General features: G+C 47.6%; 1 protein-coding gene across 1 annotated transcript in view; it reads right to left on the minus strand.

Annotated features, from left to right (window-relative positions):
- The window catches only part of DPF3 (double PHD fingers 3), a 243,247-nt gene that overhangs the window by 145,175 nt on the left and 81,970 nt on the right, over positions 1-16,102 (minus strand). Inside the window, exon 2 of the mRNA XM_046647021.1 lies at positions 1,780-1,940. Within this exon, the coding sequence (XP_046502977.1) occupies positions 1,780-1,940 (161 nt within the window). The remainder of the gene's footprint in view (positions 1-1,779; positions 1,941-16,102) is intronic.

Consider the following 16,102-nt stretch of genomic DNA (forward strand, 5'->3'; position numbering starts at 1 on the left):
GGAAGTGTACATGATGGGCCGGAAACATTTGTCCTGATAGTAAGATAGCAAGGAAGCTGTCAAAAACTACTGGAGTTGTTTCAAAAGCCCTGGCACTGGCCGAAACCCCTACTGGCCAAAGATGGGACATGCCAAGCATCAATAAACACAACAGCTGTGGTGGATTAAAATGTATCCAATATGTTTAAATCTGAGAACTCACGATGGTACTTAAAAAAAATAACTTCATTGATTCCTTTAGAGAATACTAGGGAACCAACTCATTATTTTGAAAACTGGTGAAAAAAGGAGAAAATCATTTATCCTGCCTTTCATAGGTGATCTGTACCTCACAATGACCAAAATTTTAATGAGATGTTTCTCTCTATAGACGTTGTAGAGCTAATAAATGGAGACATAACGACAGCCTCAAATCGAATGTCACCTATTTGTGGCCCTTAATGGAATAACGGATCTAGGCAATTATCATCAAGGGCTGCTAACATCAGTAAAAGAGAGATAACAAGACCACGTGAGCCTCCTGATGGAAGTACACACCACCACTTAGGAATTGTTCTTGCCCCCAAAATTGAACCTGAATCTTCGCAAGTCTCTAGACCTAACTACCAATTCACAGGAATATGACCATGGGGATGCAGTCAGAATCCAGACCCTGGGAAACCTTACAGTGTAAACAACCCACACAAATAACATGCAAGGGGGAGAGAGAGAAAGAGGGAGAGAGAGAGACTAGAGACATGCCAACAATTGCAATGTAGGGATCCTATTTAGGTCCTGATTTAAACTACAGGCGGAAATTAACGTTGAACAAATATGGGATGATGTTAAAGTCTTACTGTTAACTTTGGGCTTTGACAGCTATTGTGGGTTGGTCGGTTTGTTTAAGTAATTATCACTTAGAGACACCTACTGAAACATTTACAGATGAAATAATACGCATCTTGGATTTGCTTCAAAATAACCTGTAGTCAAGGAGGAAAGTGGGAGGTGAGTATAAATAAAACAGATTGGCTATGAGCTGATCATGGTCGAGGCTGGGTGATCAATACATGGAGATTCATTTGACTATTCTTTCCACTTTTGTATGGGTTTGAAATTTCATAATAATAATTTCATAATAAAAAGTTTTTTAAACATACCCATATAGAGCCAGAAAACTGCATTCCTATTGTTGCCTCACTAATCTCCACCCATTGGTCTTTATTCTGTTCTCTGGAGCCTAGAAGACTAGTCGTAGTAATAACAATAATATCAATAATAATAGCCAGCATTTTTGGAGCACATACTTACTATGTGCTAAATTCATGCTATGAGATTTTTATGAATATTTTCATTTAATCCTGACAAAATCCTGAGGTAAACACCATTATTATCCCCATTTTACAGATGAAAAACCCGAAGGAGAAAGATCTAGTGACAAGGCTAAGACTCCAACTCAGATCTGACTGTGGATTTCCAGCTTATAAGCGCTAAGCTACACCAACACACAAGGGGAAAAGATGAAGATAGCTATCCTCAGTCTTCCCTTTTCTGGGCTAAACATCTTGAGTTCTTTCACTCTGCCCCTCCCCAGTCAATGTGGCTTCAATGCCCCACACCATCTTTGGAATACCTGCCAAGAGCTATAAAAGTAGTTGAGTTTCTTAAAAGTATCCCAGGCCCCTGTACAGCTTGCCCTACCACCAGCAACCCTGCAGGGATTCCCAGACAAGCCCTGGTCCTCCTGCATCCAAAGAGACAGCCTGGACATGCGCACATCCCAGAGGTGGCATGGCTCACCTGGGCCTCGGTGCCTCTTCTCCATCCAGATGTAGCAGTTGTTCTGGGCCACCCCGGTCTGCGAGTCCAGGAAAGGGAGACGCACGCTGCGCTCTGCACACAGCCGGGAGTTATAACTCCGACAGTGTTCAATGGCTTCCTTGTAGAATTGGTCCCCAAGCCTGCCGGCAGACAGAGAGGAGAAGAATGAGGCCAGGGAAAACTGAGCACACCCTGAAAGGGAAACTGATGTCACCCACCCACCTCCCTGGGAAGATTTTGCAGCTATGAAGACCAAGGCAATGAGTACCAAGAGCCTTGCCAAGGGGTAGAATCCAACTCAATGTCAGGGTGGACCAGGTTCTACTTCCTATACCTAATCCACCAGAGAACTTAGAAACCCCTTTAACAAAGAGCCTAGGGCCCCAAGAATAAGCCACCAGGAAAAGTGACAAGTCTCTGTTCTAGGAAGCATGGGGTCCCAATCTAGAATAGAGGTAGTTCTGGAACAACCTTCTGCACGGGATCTACTTCTAGATCAGGCTTCTAGAACCCCCTCATCAACCTCCCCCATTAGCCACACTTTGTTCTCCATGATTGCCAGCAAAGGCTCTCTAGAAGGAACCCCAATCACCAGCATACATGCACAGATTTCCATGACAATAGAAGATAAACACTCCATATAAACAAAGACTAAACGGATAGAGGAAATATCCCCTGAAAGTGCTATTATAGGGAAAAGGAGGTGAAGAGGGGCATGTACCGCTCTTCAAAACCACACACTTAAAGAAAAATGACTTTCTGATGGACAATAAAAGAAGCATTTAAAGTAAGACTACTACTTGAATTTTGAACTCAAAATAATTCAATTCCCGAGGTTTAAAACACAAATAGAAAGACCTTCCTGGTTTGCTGGAGCAGTGATCTGATTGAGCATCCTAAATTTTATGTTCCTGAATCTCTGGTCTCCTTGGATATGTGGTGATGCTACTACTTTCAGACAGTATCCTTTTCAAAGACCAAAAATATAACATTGGTAAAACTGATCAAATGCAAAGCATAAAAATAATCAATGAGATCAAATACCTAACAAATAAAAGAGAGGCACCTTGGATGCTAATAAATGGCTCAAGGAAATACAAATGTAATAACATTACCTCTACCAGATGAACTTGAGCTTCTTAGTGGGGAGGGAGAGGAGGAAGGAGGAAGGGCAGGAGCTGCAGGGATCACAGGGCCAAAAGGGAGATCCAAGTAGTTCATTTCCAAGCGACAATATAAATGTCCCTTTGTTTTTGTTCTATGTAGATTTGCAGAAGCCAAAATCAGGGAGGGAAAGTCTCTAAGTTAAAAATAATATATTTCTTAACCAAAATATTTAGAAGAATGAAGTAAGCACAATTTTAAATAGATTTTTCTATACTCTTAAAAAAAAGTCAGTGGGCCACAGTCTACCAGAGTTTAATGGAAATTTCTTATTCTGGGAGGATACAGTCATTGGAGCTTTGGAGGCATCTTTTGGAAATTACTTGTTGACGTGCCTCTTTAAAAACAAAAAAGCCCTTTGCTCCTTTTTCACCTCTGAACTTCTTCATTTTCACAAGGAAGGTAGAGACATAGGAGCTCAGAAAGTGTCCGTGTAGTTGCAAAACCAAGCTGTAATCAAATGATAATAGTCACACAGCTGGAAATGAATTGGGGAGGGGGGATGAGAGCCCCTTAAAATGCTATAAAACAGAACAGCACATACGCTGATGTAATCAAAGTTGGTAACAAGGATCATAAGATTGATCAAAAATACAGAACCATTTCCTACAGTGTTCACATCTGTGTCCCACCAGCTTCAACGTCTCCTTCTGCTGAAGCGATGTAGCTCAGTGTAATAGAACTTCCCGGGCAGCTCAGCCCAGGCGAGATGACACAGCCTGTCCAGGGTGCCCTGGGTGCTCCAGCGTCCCTCCACCGAACAGTGACCAGCCACGCCACGTTGATAAGAACCGACAAGAACACATGACACGGAGATGTCCGATGTGAGAAAGAATTAGCTGGTTTCCCACAATCTTTTGACAGACTGCCAAAAAAGATGTTAACTATTCCAACTCCAGAAATTCTGTTGAAAGAGAACCCATCAAAAAAAAAGAAAGAAAGAAAGAAAAGGAAATTGTACACTAAAAGTCATCGATGGGAGAGAAGGTTTCCATTTTCACAACAAACTCTGGAAACCAACACGAAGGAAATCTACAGGAGGATCTCAAATCAGACTTTTCCTGATATGCTCGTAACTCACTTCCAACAGTTTCAATCCAAAGGAGAGGACCAAGAAAGTGAGCTTGCTGAAAATAAAAAGTGAGGTTGGCCGCGTCCGTGCCCCACGCCGAATGGAACGAGAATGTCAAACAAAATGACACGCTGGGTGAAAATTAATTTCATCTTAAATACTTTCCACTTTCATAACATGCAATGTTATTAGTAACAGGCATGCGGGGGGAAATGTGTATTTTTAAATGTAATCCTTGTATGAATGATACCTCTCTTATATAAACAGAAAAGACTTTCTGGGAACTGAAGCCACTGTATTAAAGATGGAAGCTGCAAAACTGTGACATCCGACACCTTCGCTGCCACTGTCTCCAGGGAAGTCACCTGAAACAGCCCAGGCGTTGGCAGAGATTTGAACACAAAAGTTTAAAACCTTTTTCAAGATCGGGGAGGAGAGAAGAGACTTCAACCTCCTTGAGAAATTCAAGCAGCGCCTCTCCAAAAGTTAATTAGCCAAAATCTTCACAGGGTTCGCTCTGCTCTCTAGAAGAAAATCGATGGCCTGGTCTCCCTAACCCATAGAAAGCAATTTAAATAGGAGAGAGGACAAACGTCCTTTTCAGTATGGGATTTCTTAAAAAAAAAAAAAAAATCCACAATGATAGGATTGGGGGGGGGGGGGGGGGTGCGGATATTTGCATTCAAGTTGCAAGGGGCAGAGGGAGCAGAGACATGACTCATTTTGTGGAGTGGTGACCAGTGTGCCCCGGGCTGGGTCTGCCCAGCCCAGCCTCAGCCATCACCTGTCTGCACCAAACCTAGGGAGCTGGATTACCACGGGATGATAGATGTCTCAGGCTCAAAGAAGCTGGCACAGGCAGAGTAGAATGATGTTCTCATCAACAACTGACTCCAGGCTACTCAAGGCTGCCATCAGAAGTGGGGAAAGCAAAAGGAATGAATCGCTGGGCTCTCTGCCAGAGCAGGAGCCCCCCAACAGCCTGCTGCTGGGAGCCCTGCTGGCTGCCCGGGTCCAGGGGCATTGCGAGGGGTGGGATCCCTGAGCAATCCCATCTGGAGTGAGGGAGCCATCCTAGCTCTGAGAGCTTTCCAGTGACCCTCCTTGAGCGTACGTGTGAAGCAATGGCTTCCAGGGGGCCAAAGAGGACCTACAGTAGAAAATGAGACTTCTCCAAAAGGATTGCCCACTAGGCTCCAAATGTGATTTTCAGGGCCCATTACAGCCCCTCCAAGGCCCTCTGCTCCCCTTCTTCGTGCTTCCACCTCCCCCTCTTGAAATCTCGCCTGTTCTCTTAGATTCCACATCCACTATTCTGAGCTGACTCTCAGGTCCAACCCTCCAAGCCAGACACCTGGGGCCCCTCCCTCTTCATGTCCCTCTAGTCCTGTGTTCTGACCCAAGGACAGGTGTCCTGCCATATCTCAATCACGTGTCCAAAAGCAAATTCCTCATCTCCTGCCAGAAGCCTGCTCCCTCCCCAGTCTCCATTCTTCTAGGGATGGGGGTGGGGGGCCTGAGGGAATGCTGCTCTTGCCTCTCCCTAACAAGTCGTCCTTGGCCCTTCCTTTTCTTTCATCCCATCTGGCACTGGATTCTTTCATTTCTCAGGGAGTTGGCCTTTTCTCTCCGTTCCCACTGCATGGCCACAAGTCCCCTTTGGCTGTAAAAACAGGACCTTGGCCCATCACTGCTATTTGTGCACATAAAGAGAGATAAGCAGAGATAACGCACGAAGCCCTGGCCTGTGGCAGGCTTTCTGGCCCCTTCTTCCCCCTCGCCCCCCCAGGGCCCCTCTTCTCTGTGGGCACCTGGATTGCCTGCCGTCTCACTCAGCTGCCCACACTTCCACAAACACACATTAAAACTCATCTACACCCGCATGCTGTCTTCCTCCTGTTTGCATTTAAGCAGGTTTAACTCGAACTGTGGCATGGAAAGCCATCTCCCATTCGTGTAGTGTTTTCTTCTAACTGGCAGGCAGGGGCAGCATTTGGCAGGTGGGGGAACGTTTTCATTTTCCTCACAGTTACACCGTGCCTAAAGCTGCCCCTGAAAGAAAGCCAAGTTGAGTGTTTGCTAAGTTTGAATTGTTTCACCCTGGAAGTTCACATGTTGAAGCTCTAGCCCCCAGTGGGACAGCATTTGGAGATGGGACTTTGGGGAGGTCATTAGGTCCTGAGAGTGGAGCCCTCATGATGAGATTAGTGCCCTTAAAAGAAGAGACAGGAGAGCGCACTCCGTTGCACACACCCCCCACCCCCGACCCCCCCATGAGAGGAGACAGCAAGAAGGCTACTGTTTGCAAGCCAGGAAGAGGGTCCTCACCAAACACAATCATGCTGGCACCCTAATCTCAGGCTTCCCAGCCTCCAGAACTGTGAGAAATAAATGTCTGTTGTTAAGCCACCCTGTCTAAGGCATTCTGTTATCGCAGCCCGAGCTAAGACAGTGTTTCTGATATTTAACATAGGGAAGGGCGGTAGAGGGTGGGCAAGAGAGATTCCAATCCCTTCCTGCCTCCTTCTGCCCTCTTCCAACAAAAACAACAATAATAATAGTATTAATGATGTCAATTTCCACTCAATTCAATGATTCATACTTGTCTTCCCTACTAGACTATCAGCTCCACGAGGGCAGGGACCACATCTGCAGGGCCACTGCACACCGCCACCCAGGCTTTACACTCAACAACTCCAGGGGCCGCCATTCATATAAACTTCAGTATGAATGGCATCCCCTGGAGCAGTGTAACCCAACATCCCTGCAACCCTGGGCTTTTTGCTGATTCACGCCCGGGGTCCAGTACAGAGCCCAGCACAGAGTGGGTGACCAATAAGTCTTTGCTGAATTGCTTTCAACAGCAACTCGTATCCCACTCACCTATGGTAGGTGTTTAAATTAGAACAGTAAAGCACATGATGCATGTATGTGCGTGGTCTTCAGAGTTTGATGCACACATAGTTTGGTGATTTAGACTGCATGGGTGTCTGTTTGCAACTTTAGAGAAAAATGGAGAGATTGTCTGCAATCACTCTCATTTAGTCCTCATCACTGGGCTCCTGGGTCATTGTGATAGTCCCCTGACTGCAACCACTATAGCTCTTCCCTTACCCAACCTGACAAACAGAAATCTCCCTCAAACGCACTTTTCAGTCTTTCATTCCTCAATATAGAAGCCAAGATGGCTCCCACTGGTGCCCAAATTCCTCTGGCAGGCTAACAAGGCCCTTGGAGAGCCAAGGTATTGGGGTAGAGCGGGAAGAACGGAGACTTGGAATCAGGTAAATCTGAGACCAGCTCCACTGGCTACACAACCCTGGGGCAGGTCACCCTCCCCGAGCCTAAGTTCGACTCCCCACAGTATGGTTAAGGGAACCCCACTTCAGGTCTGTGAGAGAAGTAAACAAGATAGAGTCTCCGGCACACAGAGGTAAATGCCTATAATCAATGGTGGTTCCTTTCTCCTTCCCCCAAAGAGAAGTATTTTCTGCCACTTTGTGTCACGACCCTCTACCTGAGCAAGCTGATGCCCTCCATGTGACAGACATTCATACCACACTCTCTATCAGCAGTGTGTTTGAGGCTGTCAGGTGCCCACCCAAAACTGTCCTAAGACATTAGGCAGTGGGGTGGCAGGAGCCAAACCTCAGGCATCCAGGAGAACAGAGTAGCTGTTGCACAGTGATCCCAGCAGTCCGAAGCCTGCCCCAAGTGCAGAGACCACATCTAGCCCGAAGCCCGGCACAGAGCTGGCCAGGGTGGGTTGAATGATGAATGAATGAATGAACGAATCCTCATGGACCTTCATGCACATATGAAGCAGACAGCCCTACCCTGAACCCATTGGTCTGGCTGATCTTACCCCATTCAAGGGCTGGCTGAAGTCCTGCCTCTTCTAGGAAGCCTCCCCATTTACCCCTGCCAATAGTGCTTGTTCTCTGCCTTCTCTGAGCTCCCTAATTGTCTCCTCATGTTTGGCCAGCCCCTACCCGCCTCCTATCTCTCCCCACTCAACTAGATTATAAGCATCTTGAAGACAGGGACTAAGAGTTATATACTGCTATGCTACCCAACCAAGCACAGTGCTGAGTACATAGAAGCCTATGATAAGCACGGATTGCTTGGTTGAAATCATGCCGTCCTTAGCAAACTAATGGAAGCTCCACAGATGAGAGATGCTTGGGACGTTCTAACTTTCTCCATATGAAAATTAGATGAGCCTGAAGTTATCTGGCTTCTCCAGGCACAGGATTAGGCGTCTGAAAACAGATATCCCACAAGTTCAAATCCTACTGAATTCTCCCCATCATCTTAAAAATGTTCACCCCAGAGCTCAAGATTTTCATTTCTCCATCTACAATATACATGCGACTCTGCAGGATGCAGAACCAATATCCCCCATCTCTGAACTTTACAGGAGGCTCACTTAGTCCTTCTGTGCTGTCATGAGACCATCCTGCTGCCTAATGTCTTGGAACAGAGGTTTGGATGGGCACTTGCTGGCTTCAGATATGCAGGAAATGCCACTCTGGTGCTTCCCAAGAATGCCATCACCCCACTCTCTAGAAGAATGGTCTAGGGTAGTGGCTCTCCAACTCCAGTTTGTGTCAGAATCAATGGGGGGTGGGGGCTGTGAATTCTCATTCTGGAAGTTTGGCATGTGATCCAGAAATCTGTGTTTTTGACAGATCCCCCGGTGATTCTGAGAAATATGAGACTCACTGATCTAAGGACAGCTCTCCAACCTCCCAAGCAAGGGCAGGAACAGAGAGCCTTGTGACGCTCTCCGGCCATGTTTTAATGGCAGAGCTGGACAGCCCCGTTAACTGACTTTGATTCAGCTGGTTTTGTTCCTGTGGGAGAAGTGTTTTTCAGCCAGCTGGCATGGATTAACCTGGCAGCACTAACCCGTAGCAAACTAGTTCCACAGAAGTCTTCATCCCTAAAAAAACATCCAAGTGGCCTTGTCAAGGCAAAGGTATGGAGAAGATTCTCACATCCTTAGAGTGGTCACTCTGGCGGGGACTCTGACTTTCATAAAGTCACAGGAAAGGCACCTTGGGGACAAGGGTATTGCCTTGCAAAAGCCAAGTCAGACGAAGAATGTGAACCCTAAAACTCCCATCATGACTTAAATGCCGCTGAGTCTGATGTTCAGGCCCGTTAGACCCAATAAATCCCTTTTCCGGCATCTACTCTGGTGAAGACTTTTCAGGGACTTATTATGCAAAGCTGCCTAAGCAAGACGGGATTTATACTGAACCCGGCCATGATTTCTGAGCTGCCACTGGGTGTTCTGATGCAGACGCAACTCGGGGTTGAAGTGGAGGGGCTACCAAGGATAGGAGGCTGGAGGCAGGAGCAAAGCAGTGTGATTCCTTCCAGTAAATAATGGGTGCCTGGTGGGGCTGGGAAAGGGGAGTGCTCTGGGGAGGAAGAAGACTAGCTTTTCTTGTACCCAAGGTTTGCCTTTCAAATGGCATCCAGACGCGACAAAATAAATCTCTCCTCTGGAAGCTAAAGAATGTGTAGAATGCAACTAACTTTCAGAAGTGAAAAAAAAAGACTGCTGTATCTAGGGTGAAGCATACCCAGAGAGAAAATACACACCTATCACAGAAACTTCACTGATTGAGAGTATTTTTAGTTTCCATAGTTCATGCACTGAGTCCTCTCTAAAACCCCAGCTACAAGCTGGGCACCAGTACGCTGTCCCCTGGGTGTGATTGCCAGGAGAACAGACCATTGGTTAGAGACGATTCTTGGACAAACACATCCTCAGACCCCATCTTTGCTGCTGGAACACAAAGGTCTCAATGCTGCCCTCCCGGGTAAGGGGAATATTGGTCTGGCATTTAAAACACAGCCACAGAGAACACATCCTCATTAGTCAGTTCTCAACACCGCAGTCCAAGTGATCTTTTTAAAATGGAAATCAGATCATGACATTCTCCTCCTTAAACCCCTCCAATGGCTTTCACTGCACTCAGAATAAAATCCGGACTCCTTCCCGTGGCCACAGGCCCACAGACCATCTGGCCAGGCTCACCTTTCCCCTTCACCCTGCCTCCTGCCCCCCAGGTCTACTGGACTCCAACCTCATTGCACTTCTCTCTGTCTGATATACCAAAGTCATCTCACCTCAAGGCCTTTGCACATGCTCTTCCCTCTTCCTGTAGACATTTCTTCCAGATCTTCTCATGGCGGGCGTCTCCTCAGAAAAGTCATCTTGGACCCACTCCATCTAGGGAGGCCTACCCTACTCCACTCCCACTCTAGCCCTTGCTATCTCATATTCTATTTCTTGTTTCACAATACTTACCTCTATCAGAAACCTTCTCTGTTTTCTCTGGCCGCTAATTGTCTCTACATCACAAAATTGTGAGCTCCTGAGAGCAGGGTCTTTGTTCCTCTTGTCTACGACTGGACCCCCTGCACCCAAAACAGGATTTGGCACATAGGGAATGCTCGACAGGTAACGCTGAACAACTGAATGGAAGATCTAGGCCCACCTGCAACCATCTAACAGTTTGATGGTGAAGAAGCCCGGCCTTGCAGAGGGCACGAAGGCCAGTGCCGGGGAGGCCCCCAGCACGGCGAATGAGAATGGCACAGCCACCTGCTCGCTTCTGGTCCTCCCTGCCCAACACTCATGACAGTGGGTTAGAGGTCCACTCTTTTGTCCATACTCGAATATTCCTTATGATCCCACAGCGCCACCCACCCCCACCCTAAAACCAGGAGAGAAGTGGGGCCAAGTGGATAAATTATGCCATTTGTGACATCAAGCGCTCCTTTCTGTGCCCAAAAAGGACATCCCATGCCTGATATTGGCACTGTAAACAAGCAGTGCCAGAAGATGTTCCCCAAGTCCCCACTCCAGTTCCCAGAAAGGGCCTCTCTCGGAATCAAGCTCCTGTGTGTTCTTTCTCAGAGAGCTGATCCACATCCTCCCAGAGCCCAAGCCTACGGGGAGTGGCAGGGCAGGCGCGGGATGGGGGTGGGGAGGCACTGCTTGACGGGAAATCAATGGGAACTTGAAGGTCATCCGGAGGGCGCTGTCTCCCCATCATGCACCTGCTGGGATGGGATTTGTGGTCCTGACCTCGCTTGGGGGCCTCTGCCCTCCTGTCAGAGTTGGTTAAAATCAGCCCGCAGAAGCAAACGCCCTGCAGACCAAACGATGTCTGGGCCGTCCTTCTAAGGGACATCAAGCCAAACAAAGAAGCACTGAGTCTCATTTAACTGCCACAAGGTCGAGAGTCACCCCGATTTCTCTTGGCAGCCTCCTGAGAAAACTGTCTCAAGCCTGCTGTTTTTTTGAGGCATACACTTAAAACCTTTTAATAAGGACAGAACAAAGCCAGGATGACCAAGAGGCTGGTTGTGTCCCCAAATTTAAGTTCTCTGGTGGAAAAGGTAGAAATATTCTGGGAAACTAGGAAGACCACCCTAGAAATACCTAAATCTGCCCTCCTCACCTCTACATTCCAGGATAATGACAAAGGATACCAACACCCCCATATTGCACAAGGATGGTCTGTTTTTCCTCCCAGCCCAACAACTAGAAGGGGACACGACTCAGTTTAGAATCTGATCCTCCTTTCTTCATGGACCTGTTTTCCCAAGTTCCCTCCCTCCTCCCTCTCTCCCTCCCTCCTTCTTCCCTCCCTCATTTCCTCTTTCCTTCTTCCCTTCTTTCCCCCCTTCCTTCCTCCCAAGCCTTTCCCCCTCCCCCATCGTCTTCCTCCAACCTTTCTACCTCATCAACAGTCACTTAACATACAGGTCAGGAGCGAAGCATTCAGCCCAAGTCTCCAGTCCCAAAGTTGAAGGTTAGTATAAAAATGAGGAAGAGACACCTTCAACCGAGTTCTAGAAGGATGACAAGATGATGGCGTTGATCATAACCGTGGCATGGCTACCATTTGTAGAGCACTTACCACGTGTGCCAGGCCCTATTCTAAGCACTTCTCAGATATTATCTCATTTCACCCTCACGACAACCTCATCCTATTATTTCCCCCCCACTTCACAGATTAGGAAACTGAGGCACACAGAATTTTCCATGACTGCCTAGGGTTTTAAGCAGACCTGTGAAGATACAAGCCCTGGCAATTTCCGTCCAGAATCTTGCTCTTGGCCACTATGCTGTCTGCCTCCCACAGAGCACCATTGTCCCCTCACAGTGAGTTGTGCCTCCAGAATTCGAATAACTTGAACAACTCTTCTTTTTTTGGAGGCACTAGGTTTCTCTTAGAGCATCACCAGTTTCCTAGGTGATCTTAGCTATTTCACTTTTTTGTGCCTCAGTTTCCCAAACTGTGAAACAGTCCAGAGGTAAACTTTGCTGTCATAGAGCCACCTCTCAGTAACTCAACAAGTGGGTTGATTATGGGGCTGCCCAAACAGATCCCATCAGAGAAATACAAAATGTTATTACGTGGTTTAGAAAATAAATCCATCTCGAAGGTGAGCAAGGGGTGATGGACACTGAGAGACCCTGTGGTTCTGAACATCCACTGAGGGGAGGAAAAGAAAAACGCCAGACTGTCATAAGCCAAAGAGTCAGATTCAAGAATCCCAGCGTGTTAGAGATCATCTAGCCTGATGCCACTGTTTCAATGCAAGGAAAATCCATAACCAGAGAGGTGAAGTAATTTCCTCTTGCCACACAGGAGCAGGGCTGAGATTAGTGCCTCCGTGTCCTGGCAACTCATTCAGGGATTTCTCCTCTGTTTACAGCAGGGGTCTGCAAACTACAGCCCCAGGGGCCAAATCTGATCCACCACGAATGTCCATAAATAAAGTTTTATTGGAAGACAGCCATGCCCGTTCATTTACATATTGTCTGTGGCTGCTTTCACGCTACAGTGGTAGAGCTGAGTAATTCCAACAGAGTCCACATGGCCTGCAAAGCCCAAAATATTTACCATCTGGACCTTTACAGAAAAAGCTTGCCGATTCCTGGTTTATAGCACAAGCCTTGAATAATGAAAAGACTCCATCCTTACAGAACAAGAGGCCCAAGGGTCAGACGGCTTAAGCAGATAGTTTGACAATTATCCCAGCTTGGTACAACTTAATAAAAACCCATAAATACAGTTAATAATAAGGAAAACAAGCACTAGCTCACCCTACCTATTTAATAATTATTGTTAAGTACAACAAGCAAAACTCACCGCTGAAAATTAATTTTTTTCTAGCCTCCCTTGAAAGCCCTTTATCATTCAGGAAACGCTCTTGGCCCATGGGCAAAATGATGCTTCTTACAGTTGCACGGGCCTCATCTCCTCCTGGTGAGTTAAAGGCTATTGCTGAGGCAGCAGGGAACTGAGAGCATCGCCCCCTCCCTTGGCTGCTCTCTGTCAAAGAGGATGGTACCCAAACCCTCCTTTTCCCCCTCATTCCAAATAAAATCTTCAGAAAGACCCAGGCACAGGAGAGGCATTCATTTAGGCTGCTTCTCCCTATGGTGCCTCCCTGCCTCGCTCATCCATCTCTATCTTCTCCAGAAAGAAATCAGGATCAGCATGAGGCTGACAGAAGCATCCCAGCCTCGGCTGTTTTGGTGAGGACATTCTATCATCCCACAGAATGAAGGGATGGGGCTTGGCCCCTGATAGGCTGCGATGGAAATCAAGGCTGGACCTCGGTTCCAAGTGAAAGTCAGAACTTCATCACCGTGAGTGTTCAGCAAATCTCTCAACCCCTCTCGGTCCTGGGCTCCCATCTAGCAAATGGAGAGGATTATCCTCCCATATTCCAAGTGAGGGAACATGGACAGAGCCGGATGAAGGGGTGAGGCAGACCAGCCAGGGTCCAATCTCTAAGTCATAGTAAACATCACCAGCAATGTAGAAAGTCGGAGTGGCTTTTATTTACCAGCATCATCTCAGGCAGAGAACCTCAATAAATAGGACCCAGTCTGCATGCAATGGTCCCAGTTCACTCTGAGGTCCTGGTGTAATTACTAACAGCTCCTGCTTTCCCTCTCAAAAGTGCCCTTGCTTGCCTGATAAATGGTAAGGTCATCCTATTGATAAGCCATTTGGGGTCAGAGAGAGGTGTGGACCCCGAGAACATGGTCAGTGATGGCAATAAGTGGGCTTCTAGAAGTCAGATCCAGTTTGGTCAAGAGTTGGGGTGCAGGTCCAGGGCCAGAACTGAACTCGGGACAGGAGAAGAGAGTCTGCCTCCGGTGGCCCTGCTCTCCAGTTGCCCCTCATCGGGCCCTCTGCCTCTCGTATAGTTGTTACACAAATATTTAGAGAATATCAGCCAAAGTGCGAGCTCCCCGGAAAGCCCACAGGCTTGGAGAGAAGAAAGGGCTTCAGACAATGCTCTAAGGGGAGAGAGATGTGCCAGTAGGTGCCTGCTACCTGCTGCCCATGCTAAGCACCTGATCTGCCTTCTCTCCATCCCTGGGACCAGGTACAATCCCAGCCCTTCACAGAGCCTGACGCTGACGCGACATATACTCAATTAGTGCTCATTCTGCAGACCTGGACCCAAGCAAAGCTCAGGGCCTCCTTCTGTTCTTCTCAACTCCTCCCCACAGGGGCTGCACCTCTTCCACCAGTCCTGCTGAACCACAGGGATGCACGTGGCTGCACTGTGTTCTAGGACCTTCATCATTAAGAGAGTTGAGAAACAAGCAAAAAGAAAGGTCCAGAAGAGCCAACTTGAGTTAGAGGCTATGGTGGGTGGGGGTGGAGGGATGGGCAGGGCAGCTGCTTAGAGGAAAGGCAACAAAGAAGGCAGAGGAGCGGGAAGGAGTAGGCCGGAGGACAGGAGTCAATATCAGTGGGAAGACAGCAGCCCCCAGCACATGCCCCACAGCCATCAATATCTCTTCCAAGGACAGGTTATCTGGGGAATTTATGCTCTCTAATAATTACCTTGCAGAGGGTTCCACTTATCTTACCAGAAGAATCTGCCAGTTGCCAGACACACAGCGTTCTGGTTAATTCCATCAACGCTGCCCTCCTCCTCCACCCTGTCCTCCCATCTCCCCAGCTCCTTGCTCTGACCTCTAACCTTTCCTTGTGGTGCAGCAAGGGGTTGTGGGGGGATAGTTGATGGTAGAAGAGTGTCAGCAACTTCCAGCAGATTTAAGAGCTCAATAGGAGCTGACAAAGGGCATTGGGGGGCTGCCCCTTATCCACAGGAGAGGTAAGAACCCTCCCCAAGCTGCGGCCAGGCCTGGGAAAGGGCAGACTGTTGCAAAAGGCTACCTGGTAAGGGCAGAAGCAAGGATCTGGGACAGACTGATTTGACTATTTTTGTCTTCACCTGACTGATGCCATCATATCTCGTTAGCATTAATTTTATTTTCTTGTCTTCACATCCCTCCTCAAAGCCTTCCCATCCCCACTCCAGCGCTCTGATGATGCCTCCCTCCCGTAATGGTCTGGCCACTTATTTAATAACCATCGCATGCTGCCTTGGGTGGCCGGGATGTCTTTAAACACGGGTCCCAGACCCTATTGTGAGTAAGCTCATGGGGAGCAGAGCCCTTGGTTCACATCTCCTCAGGCCAGCACTGCATCTACTCCTGAGCCTTAGCAACAGCAACGCCGCTAGGCAGCCCTTACTGTGGCCCAGGCTCTGTGCTAAGCGCTTTAGAAATAGCAATGCATTCCATCCCTACAACAGCCCTATGAGGAGAAATGCTGTTACCATCCTTCATTATACAGATGAGGACACTGGGGCTCAGACAGCTTAAGTCATAGGCCCAAGGTCACCCAGGGAGTGGCCAAGCCAGAATTTGAACCAGGCATTCTCGTCCCAGAGTCTGGGCTCTCAACCACTCCACTCCACACCATCTCGACAGTAAATGTATGCTGATCCAGTGGAACATTTTATATCATATCTACCCACTTATTTCTGCCATCCTTTTTCAAAATACCTTTTACTAAAGTAATAATAATAACAGCCAACAGCTAATGGTCATTGAGTATGTATAAGTGCCAGTCACAGGGCTAAAAGCTTTCCACTTAGCGCTCCCATTCACCCTAGAAGATGCTGTTATCATCTCAATGCCCCACTTGCCAGGTCACC

Source organism: Equus quagga, chromosome 20 (genome assembly GCF_021613505.1).
Source record: "Equus quagga isolate Etosha38 chromosome 20, UCLA_HA_Equagga_1.0, whole genome shotgun sequence".
Taxonomy (NCBI): Eukaryota; Metazoa; Chordata; class Mammalia; order Perissodactyla; family Equidae; genus Equus; species Equus quagga.